Raw genomic sequence first — 26,381 nt, forward strand, 5'->3', positions numbered from 1 at the left:
TTACTAATATATAAACAGTAGTTAAAAAGCTAGATTAAGTGGAAGGAAATAATATAGGTACTTATGAGGAACATGGCAACTCAAATGTGCACACTGCATGAGTAAATATCATACATATCACGTCTTGGGCCACATCTTGAAAGACCCCTCAGTAAAATTTCTCTGCTCACAACCAGTTGTGTTTAGACAGGTGATTTGTGAGCTCAGATAATTAACCAGCTGGCATCATTAGCACCAATTAGAGAATGTCAATTCACTGGGCTGGAGGGAGATTTCATGGCTGAGCTTTGATCTCTCAGCAAACCTGATGAACTGTCCTAGGAACAAGGATCTGTTGATTGACATGGGGCAGGGGTGTCTTCTGCAGAAGGGGCCCAAGTCTTCTATGGGGCTTTGGGTTATCCTGGCAGCCTCACAGCGTCTCAGACCATGGGGTGCTCTTGCCTGATAATCCAGATCAGCCAGAGTGTTGAGTCTTTCTGCATGTCTTTGTCTGCCTTCCCAGCCAGGAGCTTGGAAACCCTGTCTTGGAGTCAGCATTGGCTCAGGGTGATCAGGTCCTCCAGAGCTCTGTGGCCACTCTTTGTGTTGACATTCTTGCCGCTATGAGACACCACAGATGCAACAAGGTTGTCTGCACCACAGCCCAGGGAGCGTCCTTCCTGTAAGACACAGTTTCAGTGTTTCCACATGAAATGTTTCCTACGCATTTCCAGTCTGCAGGAAATGCAACAGAGTTTTAAGCACTTTAAATCCGTGGTCTGGTTCAATATGGAACTGAAATATGAAAGAGGAAACACATCCCTGAACTGGAAATCCAGGCTCTTTGAGACCTCCCTTGTCACCACTGCAACACTAATGCCTGTAACTGCTTGTAAGTGCACTATGGCAAGTGGAGAAGAAACCGCTTTCCTAGAACCAGTGCTTCTCTCATTTCATCCTCTTTTCCCATCCAGGCAGCTCCAAGCAGGAGCTGTGACTGGGTTGCTGAAGGGCCCAGCACAGTGGATCCAATGCATGTGGAACAGTGTGCTGGAAACATCACACACACATGTTGGTTTCCAGCTGGCATGTGGGCACCCTGATGAATCCCGAAATGAGAGTTACCAGCTAATTCTTCCCTTCTGCTTCAGCAAAACCCTATGGACAATGGGCAGATGTGGAACAAGAGCTGATAAGTGCTTGCAGCCCCCTTTAAGCACCTTCATCTTTCTCTTCTGTCCTTACCTTGCTGCTCTGCCTATATTCCTATCATCCTTGCCTAGGAATATAAATACTGGATATACTCCTAGGGCTGGTTCTTTACCACTGTAAATCACTGCAGCTCTGCTGCTTTCCTGCTATGAGGCATTGCAAGCCTTCCTGATGCTTGGCTGTAGAAGTGCTGCCCTTAAACACAGGAGTTAGTAGCTGTTCTAGAAATTGGTTGTTCCCTGGTAAAAGAATGCATCATACAACTCAGAAAAATCAGATCCAGGGTTTGTGGGAAACGTTGGATTTTGTGCCAGATTGGTTTAAAGCAGTGTCCTCAGGCAGCCCTCTTTTGAGTGAAACAATGTGTATTTACTCCTTCAGATCAGCCCCAGCAGATGTGCGAAGGGATGGGCAGTAGATAAGCTGGGGGAAGTAACAGAGAGTACTCCTTCATGACCACAGAAGGCTTTGCTCTTTTCAAGGATATATTTATAATAGCAGAATTATCCCTGTACAGTATTTCTTTATCACAACTCTGTTTTCTACTGGTTTTGACAGGCTTCAGCTCAAGGTCCCTGACAGCAGGCCCTTTTTCTAGTGTAAGGACCTTAGGCAGCTGCCAAGGTTGGCAGATGCAAATAGCCACCCCTTTGGGGACAGAGTCCTGGACAGCCTTGTTAGTGCTGGGGGAGATCTGTGGGGACACAGCTACTCATGGAAGCAAAGGTTCCCTCTCATCCTCTCAGTGGCAGCCAGGGCAGTGAACCCAGCTCACCAAGGCTCTGCTGCCTTCTTTCCATCCCAGTCCTTCCTTCCATAACCCATCCCCATCTCCTGGCCACAACCGTCTTCCCTGGGCTGCCTCAAAGACTGAACACAGTTTTAGGCTGCAAGGATGGTCACTACCTTTTGCAAATGTCTCAAATTGCTGGCACTCACCATGAGAGAAGGGGGAGGCTCTGCATCTTTGTTGCCTTTGGTCCTGGAAGCAGCATCAGTCCTGTCCACCCTTTGTGCACAGTACAGCACGTGAGACAAAGGCAGAGGCTCAGCAAAGGAGATTTCACAGCCATTTTATAGATATAAATTTTATAATGTCTCACTGCATTGCTTTGTGAGGTTTGAGGGCTGCACTCCAAAGGCAGATGGGAGCTGAAATGTGTATCTGATACTAAATTATCTAGATGCCTAAATGCTTTTTTTGAACAGTTCTTGGATGGTTTCTAAGGAATCCCTATGCAGATTCACTCATCCTCTAGGCATTAGTTAGTTCAACTTAAGTTGTTAAGGTGTGTTCCGTAAATTCCACAACTTAGGTGTTAAGGTGGGTATTTATTGCCATGAATAGGTGAGCCAGGGCAACACAGTACAGTTAAACTGTTGCTGTATTACAAAATCTGTCTTTTTTGCTATGTGTTGCACTTAGAAACTTTTGAAACACAGAATTGTCTTGACTTTCCAGAGGGTCACAAACCTGTGAAATATCTCCCTGGTCCCGTAGGCATACAATCACTTGGGCAAGATGTAAGCATGAGCTGATACTTCAGTGGCTTCCATCTGTTGTAACAGCTTATGGGATTTAAAGGATGGCTTTCTACAGCTTGTTTTCAGAAATGAACTCAAACTAAAATCCACAGCTACATTGCGCTTGGCAAGAGTTCAAAGATAACATGCTGTTCATATACCACTCCACTTCATTTTGGATCAACCCTGCATCCAATGCCACAAGACTGTTTGTGTTTCCTTTCTGTGCTCTGAGCAGGGAGTTCTCAGGGTTTCAGCACTTCATGTTCAGTCGTACAAGGCCTGTGGCTGATTGGTGTTGTTGGCTGCACTCATTCATAAAGTGGCAACAAAAGGAATGCATTTCAGTGTCTGAAATAGCCACTGCAAGCTGCATAGGGCTGAGAAAGGATATATCGGGCAGGACAGACCCAGGCTGCGGTCTGGAGCACTGAGAAGGACACACAAAGAAACTAAGCTAGCACTGTGGTTGCAAAAGCAGAGACTGGCCAACAGTGAATCCCAAACTAACAGCTGTCTTAGGAGCAGAGGATATTTTGTCCAGCCTCTAGTCCAAATCTTTCATCCTGTTGGCTGAACTCTGCTTTCATAGAGTGTTTCAGTGCACATGGACACCAAAGTCTCTGCAGTGGTCCGATTTTGCTGATTTTTGCTGATGCCTTGCAGTTTTTTACTGTGAAACCTCTAAATCAGCAGTGAATGCCATCACTGTACCCTTCACAAAGGATCTGTCTAGTTTACCCCCTTTCTGGAAGCATCTGAGGAGGAGATGGCAAGGCTTGTTGGCAGAAACATTTCATTTTGGGCTTATTCTCCCCAGACATTGTTATCTCCAGGGCCAGCTTCAGGACTGGTCCACTGCTAGCAAGACTTGAGGCTGTGACATCTCCATCCTGAAGGAGATCTCTAAAATGGATAGCATAGGATAGAACGGAATAGCATATTTCAGCTGGAAGGGACAGATCTGACGAATCAGCCCTTCTCACTTGGAGGACAGCATGTGACACCCAGCCCTAATGTAGGCGAGGCAGACAGACTGTGCCTTGGCCATGTCAGCTCAGGGTGGAAGTGTATCAAGCAGCTGTGAGCAGGGGATGGGAATATTAAAATTTTGCACAGCTGCAGTACTTTATAACCATCCCCCTCCCTGGTTTTCCAGGCATGTGTGTTAGGATGTCTGACGAGGCCATGACCATCTGGACTGAGCCATTAGAAGCGGTACAGTCACTGCCTGCCCTAGCAGCCATGGCCCCAAGCAGGGGGGCTTCAGGCTACACTCAGAGGTCATAGGGTGTCACTGTGGCCAGGAGGGGTGGGGGAAGGGGTTGAACCAAGTGGTCTGGAGCTCTGGCTGGCTTGGGGAGTCAGGATTGTCAGCCTGAGAAGGGAAGATTTCCTCAGCCTCCTGGTCCCCTCTGCCCTGTTCCGGTTCCTCTCAGTCCCGCTACTTCTACCCAGACAGCTCTGGAAACATGTGTCCAGCCAGATCAGACTGGGAACTGTGGGGTAAGCGATGGGGTAGAAATGGGGATGTCAGGTAGACATCCTCTGTAAAGACACTGCCAGTCTTGATCAGAGGAGGATGGTGCATGCCATTGCCCCGAGGTATCGGAAGCCATCTCTGCTCCATTTACAGGACTCAAGCGCCTGAGTTCCCCGGGGTGGCTGTCCGCTTACCACCAGTGCTCCAGTTTTGGACTCAGTTTATAACCAGATGTTAGGCCGAATTTCTGTTGTAAAGGTAAAAACTACTGGCACCAAAGCGCCTTGGGCCGCGACCTCGCTGTGGGCTTTGTGCAGGCAGAGCGAGCGCCTCTCTCACAGCAGTGGGGGCAGAGTTCAGGGTCACCAGCCCGAGCTGCTCCCACAGAGGGTGTCCCCGCTTAGCCCTCTGCAAGCTGCCTTCCTCCCTCACTGCCCACCTCCACACCTGCCTTGTCTGCTTGCTATGCCAGCCTGGCTTGCCCTGCTCCATCTCCTGCTTCACCCAGCTATCAACTGGCTGCCTCCAGCTTAGGTGGTGAGCTCTTTCAGCAGTGCTAGGACCTCTAGGGACAGAAAATAGGGAGAGTGGGCACAGCGTCACTGTATGCCAGGGGAAAACCTCCCATTCCCTCCCCGGCATGAGTTAGAGCTGCTTCCTTCCATGGAAAGGGCCTGCTGACAAAGGACAGAGCTTCTCCACAGCCCATGGAGAGCGAGGGGTTAGACCCGTCTGGGGAGAGTACCTGCCCCACGAGCATGTGGGGGAGGAGGACTTGCTCAAAAACAGACACATTCTTGATTTCTCAGCTGCTTTGGAGACTAATAATCTGGCTGCTGTTATTGCAAACCTTCTTGGCATGTTTCAGGCTGTCCTCTCCTTCTATAGGATGACAGGCTGCAAACCACCAGGAACCCTGAAAAAACTCGTAGCCTAAAATGGGCACACTGATTGCCCAATACAAACACCTCCTATGCTGTACTGAGGCTGTAGCAGGGGCCAAACCTCCCCCCATGTTTCCCAGCCATGATAGGAAGAGGAGAAAGAGGACAGCACCTTACAGGATGGGTTACACCCAGCCTTTTTGCCACTCTGAGCCACAGGTGACCCTTGGGGACACAACCACCTGCACCTGGGAGGAGGGACTGAACCCACCGTGTTTGTGGTTGCTCTAGTTGCAGGCACTGGCCTCTGAGTTGAAGGCAGGTTTCACAGAAGCAATGCAGGAGCTGTCACGAATCCAGCATGGCGAGTATGCCCTGGAAGAGAAGGTCAAGAGCTGCCGCTGTGCCATGGAAGAGAAAGTGGCTGAGATGAAGAATTCCCTCAACACGTTCAAGGTAGGAGTGTGACCTGCGGGGAGGCTGCACATGTGTCACATTAGCTTGTGTGGCACAGGGAAGCATTCCCCTGCCTCCATCAATACTTCCTGCTTGCAAAGAAAATGAGCAGGCAATTGTTTTGGATGGAGCTGGGGTACTTCCTTTGGCTTTGGGTCTCCCCTGACAGCTCCAACCTAAAAGTAGCCCATACTCTGGCCTGTTTAGCCTTCTTCATTGTCCATGAGGCAGTGCTGTGAGTTACCTGGGCACGAGCAACCCTTGCTCTGGGCTGCACATGCAGTGGGCATATGGCCTGTCCACAGGCTGCCCCGTACCTCTCCCAGGGGCAAGTCTGCATTTCCTGCAGGAACCAATGCCATGGGGAGCAGCGAATTAACACAAAACTCTAAAGCCTTTTGAAGTTGCATTCCCACATGGCTGGGAGGAAGTGCTGCCTAGTTTGATCTGGCCCAAGAGGATAAAGACAAAGGACTGGAGAGAGAGCCTAGCAAGAAGGCTTGATGTACACTTTAAACCAGCCAGCATCTCCATGTAGACACTGGATGATTGCGTGTGAGGAGGCAGGCAGAGGAATTCTTTTATTGTTTTAACTGCAAATTTTCCCCACGGGGTTTTGCTGAGTCAATAATACATTTTGAAGTTAAAGAGGGCTGCTTACTGGAAAAGCCCATGACTGACCCTGTGACTAGGGAGACAGATGGCACCAGGGAAAAGGAGCCCTTGGTGCCAGATGAGAAAGGGAGATAACAAGAACTGTAAAGACGCATGGGAGAGGTCTCAGAGCAACCAGAGGCAGGGCTATCCAGGACATTGTTATAGGGGAAAAGGGGATTTAAAGATCCAGATACAAGGAATTATGCAAGAAACAGGAGGGGCAAAGGCTACTCTCCCTCTGCCTCATGCCCATATTGACTTTTCAAATGCTGAGCTCCCAGAGAAGTAATCTCCTTGCTTGGGGAAAATACTTTGGCTTACAAGAAACTCTTGAGTCTCTCTCCTCCATCCTACTGCTCACATTCATGAAACTTGTAGAAACTTCATGCATCAGAGCTCTACATCTAAGTAAGGCTTGGTTGAAACTGCCTGAGGGAGGACGTGCTGACAGGGAGGTAACAAAGGGCCTCATTTCCTTAGGAAACCAGGCTAAAAATGCAGATCCAAGGCCTGACTGGCAAAAGCTAATATATATGTGAGTGCTCACACTGGGATCTGAACCAAGTGCAACATGTGAATACCCATGCTGGAAAACTGCAGAGGGAAGTGTGCTTCCTAAGGTCCACCTCCAAATGCCAGTAAAAGGCAGGAGTCCTCCCAGTGCTTTCAGCTGGTGGTGGGTGAAGCCCTAAGTGTCCGTCTCCCACCAGTGCCTTAATCATGTGACATCGTGCTGGCTTAGGTGAGTTGCCTGTAGAATTAAGGATTGCCATGTTGTGCACGGCATGTGTGACACACTGGACTTGCAAAGGAAGAGTGTCTAATCACACAGCCACTCTCCCCGCACCCTGAAGCATCTTCAGTGCACACCAGCTAGCATTCAAAGCATAAGGCTGATGGGCACCCTGGGAATGCTGTGCTTTTGCCTGTTTCTCAGGAGGAGCTCAGCGATGCCAAGTCAATGATTGAAGAAATCAGTGCCAAGCAGGAGGAAATGCAACAGAAAATTGAGCAGCTGCAGCAAGAAAAGCGGCGGGAATCACGGAAAATGAAAGCTAAGTAAGAGCCCCAAGTCCAGGGTTCTGAGCATGCTAATTACCATTGTGTTAATTTCTGTATAGCTTAATTTCTTAATGTTTTCCTGGCTGAACATGTGTATCAACCCTGATTATAAACAGAAATGCTAGCCTTCAGTTCACCCCAGGCTTTTAGACATCTACCCCACGGAGCAAACACTGTAGAAAAACGCTATCACTCCACTGTGATTCCAACAGCAAAATAACCCTCAGCAGCTGTCAGGGAAACCAGGGTCCTGTGGAACACACAAACATGTTGGGGCAGGAACACTGTTGAAAGTCAGAAACCTCCACCATCAGAAGGTATTACTAAGTCACCTCCATCCAGACAATAGCATTGCAGTTTCCCCTTTCGAGCTTGGTGGATTCAGTGGGCTCCTGCTGGTGCAGTCATGATCTGCTTTACTATCACCAGCGTTTTCTCCTCTGAGCAGAGTCACACAGAAGCATGTTTGCACACTGTTGGGACACACTGTTGCTGTGATGGAGCAGACAAGTTGTCCAGCTTGGCCCTAATTAGCCTCCTGAAGACAGAGTTTTGATCATGAGTCTATACAGTGTTTGCCTTGATGCAAACACTTTGCAAATCTAGGCTAGCCCCTTAGCTAATTAATCTATTTAATTAGATGAAATATGCTCTGCAGAAGAACAGACTTGAAATAACCTTCTCCTATAGCCAGTGGAAGTTATTTCCAGAATACTGTTCATGAACTGCCAATTCCATCAAAGCCAACTCCTTTCCTGGTCTCTGCTAGAGTTGTCCTACTTCTAACTCTGTGGTTGTACTTACAGTAATGTTTGCCATAACTGTAGCATAGGAACTCCACCTGTAGCATTCATACTTCCCATCTGTCTTGTTCTCTATTTGTACAGAAGAGCACAGAAAGATGATCATGGGTCACAGACAGTACCAACACCTCTCCAGGGCAGCCCATTTCGATCCATTAACCTCCCAGAACCTGTGCTGATTAATGAAGATTTTACAAGTCTTTTACACAATGTGACTTATGAAAAAGGTAAGAAATAGAATAGGCAAATGCAGTGCCTTTCTCAGGAAAAAAATTCAGAAAAAGATCACTAAGTATTCCTCAGGTGCCAGCAGCACAAAAAGAGAGGTGCTCCCCTCAGCAGCACTGCTCTTGGATCTGTGCATACATCTCAGCACAGTGTCTCAGGATAGCAGCCTTGGTGCTGGCCTGGATTCAGGAGATGTTGCTTTGTGAACAGTCCCAAAAGCTCTCGCTTGCCTCCTCCAAGGAAAGGGATGCAGACTGGATCTTTGTTCCTATAGTGTGAGTGGCACAGAGACAGAATCAAATAGTTTCCATAGCAAAACTGTGAAAGACTGGAGGGTTTAACTATACTGACAGGGCTTAGCAGGAGGAAGCCTGCTCTACAGCTGTCTTGTTAAATTTACCTTTGTTCTTCAACAGTGTCTGACACCAGGATCATGCCAATGGGAGAAGGAGGTGTGAAAGTCATAGCAGGTCCAGGTACGAAAATATTAAACTGTCAAAAAAGAGCAGGACAATGATTCAATTAGAGTGCTTGCTTTACTGCATTGAAGAAAGGCTTTCAGGGAACACATTTCACAGGGATGTCTTTCAATCTGCCACATACCTCCATTTTCATACTTGCAGCTGAGATATGAGGACAAACCTGTGTTCCTGAAGTGTCCAATACCTGATGGTCAATGCCAAGGATTGATGTTTGGCAGGGAAAGCCTTTCTGCTGTTGATTTCTCGGATTCTAAGTGCCTTTGCAGAAAGCAAGAATAGAGGCTTACTGATGTGAGAAAGAATAATGAGAGCACCATTTTGCTACTTGGCAAGAGATGGTCTTGGAGTGACAACACCCCAGTAGAATTGGTGAGCTGTGTATTCACCCACCAGCTTCCAGATTCCTTGTTAGACACATCTGAACAGAGGAGTTCTCCTGACAAAAATAAAAATTGGTCAGAAGTAAGAGTAGGGGTATAGTAAGTGGACACTATGGATCCTGGCCAGCCAAAGGACACATGAAAACAACCATTAGATGTTTGCAGTGTGCAGTAGCAGCACTCACTGTTCTGGATGGCTCTTTTGCTTAAATCCACTTTAAAAAGAAGAGATAATAAAAGCTATGGAAAATGGTTCATTGCAAACCAAATTCAAAATATTTGCATTAGAGCAATTCCAACCCAATGGTTCTAATGCACCTGTACCCTTCCCTCCCTTCTCTGTGATTCAGTAACCTCAGACTATCAGTCCTACTGCTGTTGTGTAGCTACACCACACTAACAAAAATGTTAAGAGCTATGACAGTTTACACACACTGAGAATGGCATTTAAATCCAAATGATAACAATGTGTTCTACAATACCTGCCAATAAGCATCACATTATCAAGTCCTGAAGTGTACCAAAACCCTGAAGGGCAACCATACTTGAAACATATGTTTTCTTCTTCTCTAACGTATGTCTGACTTTGGACCTTATTTGGCCTGAAAATAAATGTTGGAAGAGCATGAACCTTGTTCTGCCAAAGTGCCACCAACTGCACTTCCTTTGTAAATTAACAGTACAAGGTCCCAGCCCCTGTGAAGCACAAAGAATGATTCAAACTCTCCTTCTGGTACTTCCACTGGATGAAAACACAGGTTAGCTGCCAGCTGTAGCATACTCTGTCTACTGACATACCAGAGTCCATATCCCTGTTTGTTGTTGCAGGAGCAGCTATGGAGACAGATGACAGCCTCAAGCCTTCCTTGGCAACAGAAGGGCAGTCAAAAATGCATCTGCCATCAACGGTATGGAAGCAACCCAAGGACACCAAGGACTGGGGAGATGAATACATTTCCAAAGAGCAACCGGAGAGAGGGAAAGACATGGGCCAAAGCAGATACAGCTCAGCGGACATCATATGTGAACCCTCTTTGGCTGGTAAGGACTAGAAAACTGGCTAGAGGGTATCCATGTCTGGTGTGAGCTGATTGGTGACCAGAGTCTATGAAGGGAGATACATAGGCCAGTTTATCCTGCTAGGGGGGAATGTCTCAGGGCCTCACACTCCAAGAGCTTTGGCCTTTGAGTTTGTTGGTCTGTGTGACTGAGAGAAATCACTCTGTACCCAGGACAGCCATTCTCCTTTCCAAGATCTAGAGTACTGATGATACTGTGGCAGTGTAGTTGCTTAAATGGGTGAAAAATACAACTTCTCATTCTGCAGGAAATTGGAGGGGAAACCCTGATATGAGTTGTTTTGCCTTTGATTGCTTGTTTTGTTATTCTTAGAAAAATTTGGTATTCATAGGGAAAACCACATTTGCTTTGGAGCTTTCTTAGCATGACTAGTGGCTCTAGTTGTGTCTGGGGCATGCTGTAGCATCAGGCTGGAATTTTACATTTTGGGGAAAGAAGACACACAAAGACAAGACATTGATATCACTTTTAAAGAGTTTCTCCTTTCATGATTCAATGTCAGTTCACCAGTCTAATGTGAAGCTGTCCCTGAGGTCAGTATTTCCTTATTTTTAAACTTAACCATTATCTTCTGGAAGCCAAAAGGCAGAACATCGCTTTGGAGCTGCTGGAATCAGAAAGGAAGTATGTCATCAACCTTTCCCTAATCCTGAAGATCAAGGCCACGTTGCAAGGGCCAGATGTGAAAAGAAGCACCAAAGAGAGAAGGTATTTGATTTAGTGTGCTCTCTCTCTTTTGGGGAGTTTTATTCAGTCAATATTCTTTTGCATCATCCTCTCACACATTTTTCTTTCATCCACACAGATATCTTTGAACCCTTAGTTTATTTCTAGTTGAAAATTGGAGGCATTGGAAGGTTTTTGCAATGACTAAAGACTTTCCTATCTGTCCTTGCATTTCGTCCACCATCTTCATTCTGATTCTGGATGAAACCAACATGAAATGGCAGAAATGCAGTAGTATATTTTGACCAACTCTGCATCAATGGATTGTCTTGTTAAAGGGTCTGACAAATGAGACAACACACCAAGCTGGGGAGCTCTCAGTGGGAAGGCTCAGGGCCTGCTTCATTAGCCACAGCAGCACTGCCTTGGGCTTTTTAGTTCTGCTACAGAATGCACTGGAAAGTCAGTTTAGGAAGCCTTCAGTACACTGTATTAATAACCAGCTGGAAAGGGTACTTGCATGTACATAGCAGCCAAAACAGGACCTCCTGATGCAGCCAGGACTCTGACAAAAGTAGTTAATAATACCTGTGCTATAGTAGCAATAATATGTGTAGTTAATAATACATGTGCAAGACTGTGCTGACCAAACATGAATGGTTCACTTCAGCAGTACAGGCTTATCAGGGCTGAGTTTTTGCTCTGTGTAACCAGTCTGAAATCGTCTCCCTTCAGTTTTTTCCCCAACTCTCTGCGGTTCCTGGTCCAGCAGCATGTGGATTTACTTCACGCTCTGCAGGAGCGAGTCCTGAGCTGGCCACGACAAGGGATCCTAGGAGACATCTTCCTGAAGTTAACAAATGATGAGGTATGTTAAAGACCTCTCTGGACTCCTCTGTTATGATGTTGTGTTGATGGCCCCACAGATGGGCCAAAACACTTTGCAACAGAGAGGCTGTGCTGTGAAGCTGTGGCTCGGGTAAAGCCTTTCAGCAAGCCTCCTTTGAGCAGAGTCCTGGTGCATGGTACCCCCTTTGCTGTAGTATTTGATTGTTCAGGGAGCCCATATGGCAGACACACCTGTGGGCATGCAGCCTTATAGCACAGCTCTATAATCAGTGCAGGAGCCACACATGAGCCTTGACAGCTTGAATGTCTGATTCCCACTACGAGTGTGAAAAGGGAGTGTTTCTGATACTCCCCTTCCCCAGTACACTTTGCTCAGAGTTACAACAAGCAGGTGGGCAGGCCTCTTACGCTGTATGGTTTGTTGGATCTGCTTCTCAGGGTGAAGGTCTGCCCTGGTGAGCAGCGGGACCTCTCCAGCAAGGATGTGTAAAAACTCATCTGATGCTTTATAAATTTTAAGAGTCTTAAATAAGAAAAGCTTCCTGCTGCCCAGCCTCTCTTCCCCCTCCCCATCTGTTGTAAAGCTTCACACACTGTGCTCAACAGCTGAACACATTTTATAAAACGGCCTTTTGTGAGAAGTTCCTGAAAGAGTCACACAGTTAGCAGCTCTCCTGCACTAATGACGTTCCAGGAGTGATGGTGGGGAATCAACAGTTTCTCATTCTGGCTGGCTCTATGACCAAAAATCTAAATCTTAAGTTTCTTTGTTCTTTCCTCTTTTTCTTTTGTAAGAATAATTTTCTGGACTACTATGTTGCTTACCTGAGGGACCTGCCAGAATGCATCTCTCTGATCCACGTGGTGATCCTGAAGGAGGTAAACTTCCTGCCTACTTCAAAGACATCTAATGGCAACATGCAGGCCTGGATCTTTTCCCATTATGCCTGCCCACGATAGGACTCTTCTGCCAATCCACTTGTTCTGTTGCCAAATGCCAGTTTCCTGAAAGTTGCCATGGCTGACACACACCTACAAACGGCAGTTTTAACATTGTGTGTAACCCAACCTATTTTTCTGCTGGGACATGAAACAGTGTCTCAGATTAAGCCTCCCAAAAGCTTGCCTATGCATGTGCTATCCAGACCTTTTCCAAACAGTGTCTCCTGGAAAATGGAGGACTCATCCAAACAGAGAGATCAAGAGTGAGGCTGTAAGTGCTTTATAGATAAGAGTCTTCACTGTTCAGCTTCAGGCGTTTGGCCTCACACACTTGATTCTTGGTCTAAACTAGGAAAGTTAAATGTAAAGGTAGTTTTAAAATGCAATAACTAAACCACACTAGCTTGCTTCCAAGACGTTTTAATTTAGAAGTCAATCTCATCTTGTTCAATTCATTTGGGCCTCAGCTAAGAACTTCATTCTGAACAACAGTGTATACCTGGCATTTCACTGAAACTTAACTAGTGCCCTTTAAACATACACCCCTGCTTAATTAGGCTGAGAGTCCCTCATAGATAATCTCTGGCCTAAACAATTTCATCCTAGTATTTCTGGTGGAAGGAGTTGCAACTGTCCCTTCCATAAGCAAGATGAAGATGTGTCATAGTGTGCTGTCACACACAACTACCACTTGACTGGTGTGCTCCTAAACTCTTAAAACTACTTACAGCACAACTGCTTATTAAACCACAGAACCATTTGGAAGCAGACATGTTTTATGGGTGGGAAAGACTCTTAAGTTGCTTTCTCTATTTCAGGTAGAAGAAGAAATCAAGTCTGATCTCTACATTCTGTTCTTCCATATAGTCCAGCGAATCCCTGAATACCTTATTCATCTACAGGTAGGGCCCCAGGATGGCAACTGTCTTGTTGAACTCTTATCACAGCAGATGACTTTTAATTCAGAGCTGGTATTTGAGCCTATACAGGTACAGGGCTTCTGGCAAACCCAGTGGGCTCTTTGAAAAAAAAAAAAAAAAAAGTTGAAAGGGAAAGCCAGCTAGAAATAGCTCAATTTTCATAATTTTCACCCGGAGCTCGCTTATTTTTGCCAGTTTCTCCATTTGACCTGATAGAACAAGCTTTTGTCCTCTGGGAAGGCAAAAAGTCTGCTGCCTGCTGCTCTGGGAGAATGGGAGGACAGAGATGGGACACATCTCCTGTGAGCTCCAGCCTAACAGCTATGCTCCACATGCGTGTTAGCTGAGAGACTGAGAGGGCTCCTAGGGCCCAACAATCTTTCCTACAGAGAGACGGCTGATAAAAAGAGTTCTGGTTCTGGTTCACAGAATTGTACTGAAACATTTCAGGCAAGGCAAATGACACAGAAAGCAAGCCCCATAAAGCCAAGACATTGGTTTATTACCCAAAGCTAAGCTCAACCAGTGCATCACCCACACATTCCATGTGGTTACTTGTGCATTTCCACTGGAGTAGCAGGAGGCAGGCCCCATCCAAGACCCTCAGAAACTGATGCTGCCTAGAAAAGCTCCCAAATGGCAGTGCCATGTGCACTCCAGAGCATGGTTCCAGTAGCACCTTCTACCTAGAAAGGGTTAGGACACCCTCCAAACAGCCTGCTCTCCTCTGTGCCTCAGAATGTCCTGAAGTTCACGGAGCAAGAGCATCCTGACTATTACCTGCTGCTGGTGTGTGTGCAGCGCCTCCGGGTTTTCATCTCACACTATAGTCTCCTCTTCCAATGCAATGAAGACCTGCTGATACAGAAGAGGAAAAAGCTGAAGAAGTAAGCACATCATCAGCTTATACTCCCTATCACGAGGGAAGGGAGGTGTGAGGGAATCCAGGCAGCAGGGAGTTTAGGCACAGGCACATTGCTCTGTTGAAATAAAACAGATCCTTTGTATAGGAGTGCTGGAGAAGGACTGCTATTGGCATTTGGCCTCCAAACTGATTTGGGGTGGGCCCTTCTGTCTAACTCTGAGAGAGAAAGGAAAATCACGTTTAAATCCTTCTAAACATAGCAGCCATGTGTTTCATGGGATCAGCTGATTCCTTAAGCTGATGTCAAAGTCACTCCCCAGTGGAAAAACACATAGGGATTTAGCTGCTTTGGCAACTCGAGGCCTTGGTGAAGGTGAATGTTTCCCTCATGGGCTAAGACTCCAAAAGAATATGGTTACCTTATTTTACTGGGGGAAGGGGTGAGAGAAACAAAAGCCTCCTATTACCTGTTTGAGATGAACTATTATGTATGATCTATGAATGTAGATTCTCAAGTTGCAGTTCAGAACAATTCCTTGAAATCAAGACTTTTTACTCAAATTAAAATCTGGTTGCCTTTGCTCCTTGTGATGATTTACCTGGGAAGTAGGACAAGATCAAATTTCGAGGGAAGCTTTCAAATATGGAGGGTGGTAAAGGGCTGGAGCGGACTGCTGGGGAGGGACTGCTATCAGAAGAGGCATTAAGAACAGAACAGAGAGCAGGAGGCCCTGCTGACTGAACAGACTAGGTGGAACAAGTTTTCCTTGGGGTGGGAAGAGGTGAACGGGAATATTAAGGTCCCTCCCAGTCCTGTTTTCTGTGATTCTACATGCTCGTGCTCATTCCCTGCCTTATTTCTTAGCCCGACGATGGATTTCTCCTCCCTCAGGTCATCCCTGGTGAAGCTGTACAAGGGTCTCACCTCCCAGTGTACAAGCCAGGAGGTTTCTCCAACACCCAGTGCAGCATCAATGCGGGACAGTGGGATCCACACTGAAGAGACAATACAATCATTCCCGCCAGCACCTTCCTCTGGCACAACAACCCCGTAAGCCTGTTGTTCTAGTAGGTGGCTTTCAAAGTAGGCTGAAAACTCTCCTCACCCATACCATGCAGTGACACCAGGCATTACAGGTTGTCATTTTCAAAACAACTCCCTGTATATAGATAGAAGGATTAAGGGCCAGCTCCTTCCTGCTGTCCCCTACCATGTGGCTTACAAGCAGGAAATGTTTCAGAGCTCTACCCAAGGCTGTCAACGCTCTTGCTAGCTGCCTTAACAGCTAGCTGCCTAACAGGGGGAATATGAATTTGTGTAGGCCTGAGAGTGGTGTGCATAGTAACACTCTGCACTATTCACTGTGAACATTACAAGAGCTAGAAAACATGATGAAGAGTAGGAAAAAAAATACTTTTCCACACAGCACATAATTGAATGATGGGACTCACTATCACAAGATACAAGTACAATATGGGTTCAAAAAGACATCAGACTAATTCAAGACAGACACAGCTGCTGGTAGGACCTGGCAATCTTCACAGAATCACAAAATATTCTGAGTTGGAAGGAACCCACATGGATCCTCGAGTCCAGCTCCTGGCCCTGCACTGGACAGCCCCAAGAGTCACACCATGTGCCTGAGAGCATCGTTCAAAAGCTTCTTGAACTCAGACAGGCTTGGTGCTGTGACCACCTCCCTGGGTCCAGTGCCCAACCACCCTCTGGGTGAAAAATCTTTTCCTAATATCCAACCTAGACCTCCCTTGACAACTTCAGGCCACTCCTTCAGGTCCTGTCACTGGTCACCAGAGAAGAGATTGGTGCCTGCCCCTCTACTTCCCCTCATGAGGAAGCTACAGAGTGCAGTGGGGTCTCCCCTCAGTCTCCTCCAGGCTGACAGACCAAGTGACCTCAACTGCTCCTCATACAGCTTCCCCTTTGGCCATTTCCAGCTTATTCATAGGTGCCAACTGAGATGAGGACTAGAGAAGCAGGCTAGACTTGCCTTTTTTCTTATGCCAACAATTTGTGGCTGTTGTGCTTCCTTACATCATTTGATACTAACGAAAAGAGTTTGGCGTCATCATTCCAAGTCCCCCTGAAGCAGCAGTGTTATTAGATCGGTCCTTAGCCTCCTTCTCACCAGACTGCCCAAGACAATCTCCCTCCTCTCACAGACATCATGCTCCAGGCCCCCATCTTGGTAGCCTCAGCTGGGACTGCCCCCACATTCATCCTCAGCAGAGGACTCAACATGGTGCCTGGTGGGTCCTCATCAGTACTGAGCAGAAGTGGGGAAAATAACTCCCCAGGCACATCTGGCCATGCAGATATGGCAATACAATTCAGGCTGGGTTTGCCTTGCCTGACATGAGAGCATGCTGTCAGTTCATCTTTACCCTGGCATTGGCTATAACACCGAGTTCATGCCAGGGCTGCTGCTCAACCCAAATCTCCCAGCCTGGTCTGATGCATGGGGTTATCTTGTCCCAGATGCAGAACTCTGCATATCTTGAACATCACAAGGTTCCCCCACTCCATTCATTAAGACCCCAGAGGATGGCCAAAGGACTATCCTAACTATTGTTCTTTAAGGGCCATGGAGGTCATGCCCTGCACCTAGTACCTCATCCAACAGAGCACTGCTGATTTACCTGGAACACGAGGAGGGTAGCAGACCTCCAAGTACTCCTGACACACTTCTGGGTACAGAGCCACCCTACCCAAGAGAGAAATCTTGTCCACCTGAAAAGACAACCAGACCACAGGAAAGTAAGGCACAGCCCCTACATTACAGAAAGAGCAGGAAAATAAAAATCCAAAATGCAGATGAACAGGAGAGAGATGGAGCAGCTGGTTTCTCATCTCAGTTTCTATTCATTTCATGCTGTAGAGTACAAAAGTCAGCCAAAGCTACTGGATAAACAGTTCTGTCTCTGCAAGTTTGCTCCTCCTAACCAGCCAGGCAATTTCTGTGAGTGACAGCTCTGTTACTATTCTCCAAGACAGGAAAATACCTTCGGGCCATAAATCAACACAATAGGGCTGAGTGAATGAAGGGGTGTGGGGGGGTGGGGGGCCTTGTCGTGCTGTCTTTGTCATCTTTAGTATTCCACTTCTGTCTGTTTTTTGTTTTGTTTCTTATTTTTAAGGCATTTGATGCCTCAGATGAAGAAACCCCAGCCAACCGTGATTGAGAACATCCAGGCTGTAAAGCCCCCTGACTGGGAGATGGAAAGTAGAAAACATGAGAGGCCAGAGAACATCCTTGCATCCTCTCAGCTGACAGAGCAGGAACTCAAGGCTTTGACAGCCCCCTTACAATCCATCCCTGAAATGGAGTATGAAGCACCACCAGCTGACGCGGTGGGAAACACTGAGAGAGCCATCAGGACCTCCGTGGAGCTCCTGCAGGATGCGAGGAACTTTGCACCAAGCTACGAAGAATTTGACTACCCTGGGGAGGTTTTCACCATGCCAGGCCCCTATGAAGAAGACACCTTTCAAAACCTCGCTCTCTTTGATAATTGCTCTCCAGCCTCTTCCGAGTCCAGCTTAGATATTTGCTTCCTTAGGCCTGTTAACTTCACCTCAGAACCAGAGAGGACAGACCATGCCTTACAGCCATTGCCTAAGAGCTGCACTCCTGTGAGCAGCAGTACTTACAAGCGTGAGATGTTCCACAGCAAAGGCAAGCAGCTGAGCAGGTCTCTGAAGGAGCTGCCGAGGAGCGCTGAGGGTGTGAGCACCAGACTCTACAGCACACGGAGCAGCAGTGGAAGTCGTCTGCAGCAGAAGCAGGAGAGGAATGTTCAGCCTCACTTGATCTCAGCTTCATCTCGAAGCTCCCAAAGGAGCTACTTCCCCCCACAGAGAGGAGCGGGTGAAAAGCCGAGCTTTTTGGAAGTAAGGAGGCTAAAATAGGAGGAGAAAAAAAATGGCACATGGTGGTGCAGCAGCAGGAGAAAGATCTGAGATACAGTTAGACTAGAACACGCCAAAATAGCTTTCAAGTCCACACATTTAAAGTTCTCACCTGCATGTACATGCCCAAGGGAGGGACAAGACAGCTCCTTTTCAAACATGTCTTCCCCAGGGACAAGCAGGGGTTAAAGGTGCACAGCTGGCTGAGTGACAGCTACAACACCCTTCAGACCAGGTAGCCTCTTGTGTGTCTCCACTTGTCAGTGAGCTTTACCCCCCACAAGTGAATGTTCTGATCGGGTCATAAAGTATGCACAAAGCTGTTTGAATTCCGTGCTATGGGTGGCACCCAGTTAAACAGGTGCCTTTCCACCTGCTGTGAGGAGTGCTGGGTAAGTGCTGGGTAAGTCATGCCGGTTTAAACCAGCATGACTTGGCCAAACTCAACCCATTTAACACCAGCAAGGATCTGGTCCACAGGTTTTGTTTCACCTGCATTTGTTGCATGGATTGTAGACCCATGCCAAAGTCTATGTGAGAACAGTCAGAACCCAGCAACCGTGTCCTTCAGATGGGACATGGCAAGCAGCACTCTAACCATTCAGGAACACCAGGTCTTGGAGGAACAATGTTTCTGCAGTCTGCAGTGACAGTCCAAAGTCAGCTTTGAGCTGTTACACTCCAGGAAATAGATGCCCTTTGATTCCTGGGGAAGATGCCAAGGGTACACAGCTAGTTCTGTCACTGTTGTGTGGAGAAACACCCTCCTGTTAAAACTAGGCAAGATACAGATGAGGCTGTAGATGCAGATAATGATGGGAGGTAGGTTCTAACAGCCTGACTGAAAAGGCAGCAAGGAAGCATAAAAAGAAAAGGAAAAAACCCAAACCTAATGAGTAAAGGAGGTGGTAGATGGCTGAACAGAGGACACAAGGCAGAGGGGATAAGCCATGGGGACACAGGCCCTACAGAAACAGGAGCCTGTGAGCTCTTTGGCACTCACCTGCACAGAGCTGTGGCCCACAGCAGGGTGCAGATGTGGAGCTTGTCCAGAACTGCAGGATATGTTCTCCCTCACATAGCAAAGGAGGTCACCATGGCAGTAGTGGGCAGAATTGGAGAAAAGGGTCTTGTCCAGAGTCCTGCTGAGAGGAGCTTGGCACTCTCCTGAAAGAGGGAAAGACCTTTTAGAGGCACATTTACCAGAAGCTTTGTGTGCTAATGAAGCCTTCTGCCCCACAGATATAAACCCACGCAGCAGCAGAGCCAGCAGAAGAGTCTTTTACAACATATCACAGCTCAAGAAGCCTGAAGCCTCCCTGTCCTAGGGGAGAAAGGAGAGGGTGGGAAGTTTTTCCAACTGCCCAGGCTGGCTTGCTCCCTCACTGGCAAAAGGAGATAGTAAGCTCTCCCTAAACAAAAAGCTTAGCAAGAAAGGCTCCAGTTCCCTCTAACAAAGCTTATCCTTCTACTCCTCTGTCACTGCCTCAGCCTCAGAGCCAGCAACAAGCTCTCTGCAGAGGTACCAGTGTTCTTGAGGCCCAAGTGACCTGTTGTTTCCCAGCCTTGCCAGCACCTCCTCACGCACCAGGTCCCTCCTAGCACAGAGAGACAGAGAAAGAGAGAAGGGAACAAGAATGTGAGGTTGCAAATGCTGGTTAAATTGTCTTTTCCCTTTTAGGAGCTCCATGCAGAAGACAACACCAGGTTCTGCCAGAAGGATGACAATGAGCAAACATCCTTCAGCGACCACAACCCGCGGCACGAGCCCAAAGGGGGTTTCCGGAGCTCCTTCCGCAAGCTCTTCAAAAAGAAATAAGCAGCCCCAAGAAAGGCAGGCCACAGCCTAAGCACAACAGTGCTTCCCCAGGTCCCCGAGGGTGGAGACAGATAGCAAGGCCCCAAGATTCCCCTGACTAACACAGAGGGTGGAGGGGTGGGGGAGAGGAGACTGTCACTACTGCCTTACAAACGCATCCTGCTCGTTCTAGTACAGGGCAGGGCCAGGCTTTGGGTTGCAGTGGAGCTCAACCAGCATGTCCAAAAAGCACAGGAACTTGCTAGCTTTCATCCCTGCCTGACTTAACTTCCCTCAGTTTTGGAAAGCTTTGGCTGAATCCCACTATCTTCTCCTCCCCCTCATCCCCCAAAACGGCTTGATTTGCCATACATCTTTGCTCTTCCAAACTCATGCCAGGTCTTATTTGGGCTCACCCACAACAGAAGGGTTACCTTTGCAGCCCTGCCATCCTGGCCAGAAGTCTAAAATTCCCTTCTTTCCTCTACTTTCCCAAAAACCGCAGCATTGAAGATGTCTTCCAGGAGGCCAGCTCGCATTACCTGGGTGGTTTGAGAAGGTCTAAGAAGCATTAGCTGAAGCACCTGAGTATTGTACTGCTTAATCAGCAACATCCTTTCTTTTGGACTTCAATCATTCCCCAAAATCCTCCTTCACCTTTCATGTGGCGCCCTGTTTATTGAATTGCCTCCTGCTGTATGAATCTCTGCTCCTGCTGTCAGAATTGCCCATGTCTCCAGGCAGGTGATGCAAGCTGAGCCCAGGGATTGCCACAAGAGACAAAGACCTTATCCCCACTGTGGATCACTGACAGGGTCAACCAGTGTCCTGGCTCCTGGTCTGTAACACATCTGAAATACACTTTGCTAATAATTTTTTGGCCTGACACCACCTTACAAGCCCAATCACGTACAGCTTTGGAATGGTTCTTCCAGGTAAAAATTAAGGCTCTAGGGCAGGAAAGTCAGTGGTGCACCATGTTCAAAGTCATAGTATCTCCTTCTTCTGCAAGGACAGAACAAGGCCACACACATGCCACCCTCCTCGCATTTGGACATGAGAAACCCTCCGCAGCTTTGATCTCTGCAGAAGACTGTAGCTTTTGTATGGAAACACAGCCCTCTGAAGCAACACCCATGTCACACCCCAGCAGCAAGGGCACCACTGGTGCAGTGGTGTTACCAGTGTAGTACTACTGGTGAACTGTGGTGCTACCTGAAGCTGGGGCATTCTGAGGGCAGTTTCAAGAGGAAATGTGGTTTTATCACCTTGTTTTGAAAAGCTTGGGACACCGGTTTGTCTTAAAGGACAGCTTCACCTTTAGAGGTTGTGAACTGTCTCTGTGGGGCCAACAGCAATGTCTTGGGGGAAATATGAAAGGCTGTGAGATTAGGGGCTTGGGACTCCCACCATCAGCACAAGGGTGACTGAATTTGGTGCCAAGAGAAGAGCACCCATCATGCTGCATGGCTCTCCTGGCAGTGGCAACAGCACAGGAAAACCTCAGAGCAGGCTTGGATGCAGTGGCTAATATCCACCGCAGATGCAGGGCTTAGAGCTCTCCCACAGTGTTGACTGACCTGCATTTTCCACCTGCTTTTCCTCTTCTGGTGGAAGCAAAGAGGTGTGTGTGAAAAGGGCACCTAAGACAGACAAAACCCATCCTTTATTGCAATTAGAGTTTTCCCAACATTTCAAGAACGTGACCAAGGAAAACCCCAGAGATTAAAATGTTTTAGCTGGTGCCAGTCCCATAAATTTCAATGAAACTAAAAGTCAATTCTCCTCTTTACAAAGAGGAAAGAAGTATATACTTTCCTCCCCTAGCTTTAGGAAACTACTCTGGGAAGATTTTTTTTTAAAAAATTTAAGGCTTTTAATGGCAAAAACCCCCACCCTTCCATTCTTTCCCTCTCCCTCACATCCTCATTAAATTACAAATTCCCTACCCCTTTCCAGTCAGGATTACTCCATGCTGACCAGCCACTGAATCACAAAGACAATTCCTAGGACTTGGCAGCTTTCAGTCAGAATGTGTAGGGCCATGATAGAAATACATAAAGAGCCAGATACCTGTAACTGAAGCATCAGCAAAGCCTGTTTGTTCTGCAAAAGAATCAGCCATAGACAGAACTATTTGTTTGTCCATGGAACCAGAGTTGTACAATTATGGACAAGTGTCCACTGTACTGCACTAATGCTGTCAAGGGCTCTGATGCTTGGTGTCTTTGGTCTCATATATGTAATGACACTTCTGTCCTTCATAGAACAAACCTGGTTTTCACACTTGCCAGGCAGATGCCAGGACAGAAACAGGACAAAGGAGAAAACCTACCTGCTAACATCTCCTGGGTGAGGAAATCCTTCTGAAGTGGCAGACCCTTGCTTGTAAAATGCATGTGGATTTTAGCTTCTGTTTTAGTGATTTAAGGCACAGTCAAAATTGATGTTTTTTTCTTTCTGATTCTGTATGAGTTCTTACTTCCAGCCCTATACTTATCATTTGCGATGTCCTTGTACCTGCTCAGAATCTGCAAATGTAAATAATATGAATGAATGATGCTCACAACCACACACAAACACACAACCTCTTGCAGGATCTATTCCAAATTCACCTTTAGTATACATGTGTGTTCTGGATTATTTTTCTTCCTGTGCCAAATAAATTTTGCTTTTAATTAACACTGTTGTCTCTTGCCCTGAATAAGCCAGAAGGCTGCATCCATTAAAAGAAACACTTGTTTCTCAGGTCCCTTTCTGAGGCAACATTAGTTAAAAAATCCTGTACCCTGACACACACAGTCATGCAAGAAGACTGTTTTCTACACGTGGTTCTAAGACTCTTATCCAGAACTCAGCTGAGTCACTCTCTAGGCTTCTGGTCAAGATCCTGTTGTTGGTGTAGCTGACTGTGACATTTCTTCATCTCCTTCCTCCACCTCCTTTACTCCCTTCTGCTGCTTCTGTTGCAGACACATGAACTTTCACAAAAAAATCCTCTAAGTCTCCTCCAGTGCCATACACACCACTCTAACTTCACCTATCCAACTCTGTAAGAGATCTTAGTATCTTCCCGTATATCGCAAACATCTGTCACAGACCAAGTTTTTTTAAAAAATTTAATTCCAGTTCTGACTATTAATAGTATCTTACTTTTGTCACATTCTCAGCAGGGCCAAAACAATGACATCACAAACAGGGACAACTCAGCCCACAATCCTTACACCTCCCCATGCCACACAGCACCTGCAGCATTCCTCCTGCTGCTCTGTAGCTCTCTGCAGCATTTTGTCCTCTTTGAGGATAGTGGTCTCAGAGATCCGAGTGTGCCAGCAGAGGTTTGACTCTACAGTCAAAAGCAGTTTTACTCCTGTGAAAATCTGCTGGGGTCTTTGCTCCTCTCATATCAGCAGGCTGCTGGGGAACTGCCAGTGCCTTAGACAGTCCCTGACAGGACATTCTGACATCCTGACCGCGACTCTTCCAGATCACCTCTCCATGGCTACACTCCCTGCTTAAGTTAGCCACCCTAGACTCTCCTCAGGTTATTCTGACTTTCAGTGCTGGTCAAATGTATCCTCTCACCACTTCATTCCTCTAAGCCAGCGTAACTGAGGCTGCTTCTAAGTTTATATAATTTAGGCACTTTCTCCCACTTTTCTTCTCCAGAGTTGTAATGTATTCTGGCTTCCTCTACAGGTTCTTAAGAGTGGTTTCACCTCAGTACAATCATGTACATGTACGAGTACAAATATTCCTTGGTAAGGGCTACAACCACAACAGATTCCAAGGAATCTGGATGTTTTTTCCAAATTCCACATGAAGTTGTCAGGGCTGAGGTCTAAACGGAGCAGAAGCTAGGGCATGCATTGTGCTGCCTTTGGCCACTGTTTGGTTTTGTGGAGCGGATTAGATGGATTAGTTGATTAGTTCTACTTGTGGATGATTTTCACTTATTCACTCTGTTCTTTGAAAGCAGATGTTTCACATGTGGCCAGATACAAGATATTAAACATGATGTCCCTTTATTTGCTGTGATCTGATTGAACAATGAGACGAGATGTAGGCTCTTAGAGGAAATCAACTCCCTAAAAAATTCATACAGTAAAATTCAAGAGACAGTATTTACCCATAGGGTGCAAATCCTTTGACATAGTAAAGTTGTAACAGAAAGCCACTGAGCTGGAGTAACACCTACAATAAACAACCCTGGGGTAGAGAACAACAGTTAGAAGATGCTATTTTATGTCTCCTACTGTATGCAGACATTCCTTACTTGTCTTCTATTTCATATGGCTCCTCTGCTTACAAACTGCTGCATTTTTTTAGTATTTTACTATCCTGAGCAAAACCTACCCCTGTAGCAGACTCACAACTGTCCTTAATATAAAGCACCCAGTATTTAAGCCTAAGGAAGCCAGTCTCAGACTACAAGGACTGTCAGTGTATCTTACATAATCTAAGTGTACACTTCTGGGATATGTAAGGCTTTTTTTTTTAAAAATTAGCTTTAGAACATATCTTTTAATGTCAAAAGGTAACAGTCACTACTAAATTTTCACTCAAATGCAATCTGAATATCACTGCAGACACAGCATACAAAGATCACCTACAGATGGTTACATACACAGATCATCAGATACACCAGCTACAGATTACCACTTCTTTTTCTCTCTTTTTTCTTTTGTTCATTTGGGGTTTTTTTTTCCTTTTTTTTTCTTTTTTTTTTAATAATCAGATGACAAAACTTTTAACATTTACTCATTTTGGTAAGTAACCATGGCATCAGATAAAGGCAAATGGAACAAACTTATTGAAACCTAAGATTTGTTCTTCTCAGAAATAAAAAAAGGCTCATTTCAAATTAGATTCAACAATTTTGTCCAAAGCAATTCCAGTAAGATGTGACCTTTGTTTACTCTTCTCTTTAAAAATATTACGGATGTTCTGCACATTTGGCAGCTCAATTGTCATGCATCTGGCAAATGGGTTTTTATTTTATTTTTCCCTTACAACTTTTCAGCCACCCAGTAAAGGATTTCACATTTGCTGGCTAGAAAGTAAAAAAAAAAAACCAAAACCAAAAACCTTACTCTTCACTTTGTTTCCCTTATAACGCACTATTTTCCACTGAATGCAAAAGATAAATTTGCTCAGAGCTGACAGAAAAATGCATTTAAGCATGGTTTGTTTTTTTCAATGGAAAACAAGGAATAGAATTTTCAAAGTAAGTTAAAAGCACTTTTCTTTTCACAGCTCTGTTGGGCCACAGGTTTCTCTCCTGAAGAAAGGCTTCACCTATGCATCACCCAGGTTTAGAAATGACAATTTAACAATTTTTTCCATGAAGCACAGTAATCTACTACCTTCAACAGTGGTACCTCCAGTGATATTAACAAGCTTGATTCAGGCCAATTAAACAGAAAATCTAATTTAAAATACACATAAAAGAAAAATCATTAAATATCCCACAATGTCAATCTAAAACTTGAAGGATCTAAATCCAGTGCATTAGCATGCTCTTACTGAGACAGACCTCTCCCTCTCTGATTTAAGAGAGGCATATTAGAGAAAAAGGTTAGTCCCCACTGGAAATGGCTTCTTGAAGATCAAGCACTCAAATGCTTCCATGGTATCAACCCTAAAGCAGGATAATGTTCTCCATTAGCAGACAGTTATAGACAAATTCAATGGCTGCTGAATGCCATGACAACAGCATGTAACTTGGGGTCAACCAGGTGGCACAACAGTTGACTTTCCATTAGAGCACACTGAACAGAAGCAAATTCATGGTACTTGCAAAATCACCACAGAATCACAACAGGTTGGGTTGGAAGGGACCTTTAAAGGCCATCTAGTCCAAACCCCTTGCAATGAGCAAGGACGTCTTCAGCTAGAGCTGGCTGCTCAGAGCCCTGTCCAGTCTGACCTCGAATGTTGCCAGGGATGGGGCATCCATCACCTCTCTGGGCAATCTGTGCCAGTGGTTCGCCACACTCATTGTAAAAAACTTGTTCCTTATGTTTTGTCTGAATCTACCCTCTTTTAGTTTAAAATCATTACTGTCTGTCCTACTGCAAGGAGCCCTATTAAAAAGTTTGTCCCTATCTTTCTTATAAGCCCCCTTTAAATACTGAAAGATCACAATAAGCTCTCCCCAGAGCCTTCTCCAGACTGAAC

The 26,381-nt window shown here is 46.1% G+C and overlaps 1 protein-coding gene and 1 long non-coding RNA gene across 8 annotated transcripts in view; one reads left to right on the forward strand and one right to left on the reverse strand.

The window, feature by feature from the left end:
• Nucleotides 1–23,149, forward strand: part of ARHGEF33 (Rho guanine nucleotide exchange factor 33) — a 33,101-nt gene extending 9,952 nt beyond the window's left edge. For 3 of the 7 annotated variants that reach the window (XM_027664654.1, XM_027664659.1, XM_027664660.1), the window contains 13 exons: nt 5,377–5,541; nt 7,136–7,257; nt 8,148–8,290; nt 8,708–8,767; nt 9,982–10,194; nt 10,812–10,941; nt 11,635–11,767; nt 12,544–12,627; nt 13,509–13,592; nt 14,349–14,497; nt 15,368–15,526; nt 17,632–18,385; nt 20,085–23,149. In XM_027664654.1, the coding sequence (XP_027520455.1) occupies nt 5,377–5,541; nt 7,136–7,257; nt 8,148–8,290; nt 8,708–8,767; nt 9,982–10,194; nt 10,812–10,941; nt 11,635–11,767; nt 12,544–12,627; nt 13,509–13,592; nt 14,349–14,497; nt 15,368–15,526; nt 17,632–18,385; nt 20,085–20,222 (2,334 nt within the window). In that variant the 3' untranslated portion in view covers nt 20,223–23,149. Of the gene's footprint in view, nt 1–3,877; nt 3,937–4,261; nt 4,460–5,376; nt 5,542–7,135; nt 7,258–8,147; nt 8,291–8,707; nt 8,768–9,981; nt 10,195–10,811; nt 10,942–11,634; nt 11,768–12,543; nt 12,628–13,508; nt 13,593–14,348; nt 14,498–15,367; nt 15,527–17,631; nt 18,386–20,084 lie in introns of those variants that run through there. The other 4 variants (XM_027664657.1, XM_027664658.1, XM_027664655.1 and 1 more) reach the window with 3 other exon arrangements.
• Nucleotides 325–18,230, reverse strand: LOC113957309. Its single transcript, XR_003531118.1, has 7 exons — nt 18,146–18,230; nt 17,134–17,224; nt 14,391–14,465; nt 8,895–9,031; nt 8,692–8,783; nt 8,065–8,233; nt 325–662 (listed from the first exon to the last, which is right to left on the reverse strand). It is a non-coding gene; the product is annotated as an uncharacterized LOC113957309 (long non-coding RNA).
• Nucleotides 23,150–26,381: the final 3,232 nt, after the last annotated feature.

This window comes from Corapipo altera, unplaced genomic scaffold (genome assembly GCF_003945725.1).
Source record: "Corapipo altera isolate COAL_440 unplaced genomic scaffold, ASM394572v1 76, whole genome shotgun sequence".
Taxonomy (NCBI): Eukaryota; Metazoa; Chordata; class Aves; order Passeriformes; family Pipridae; genus Corapipo; species Corapipo altera.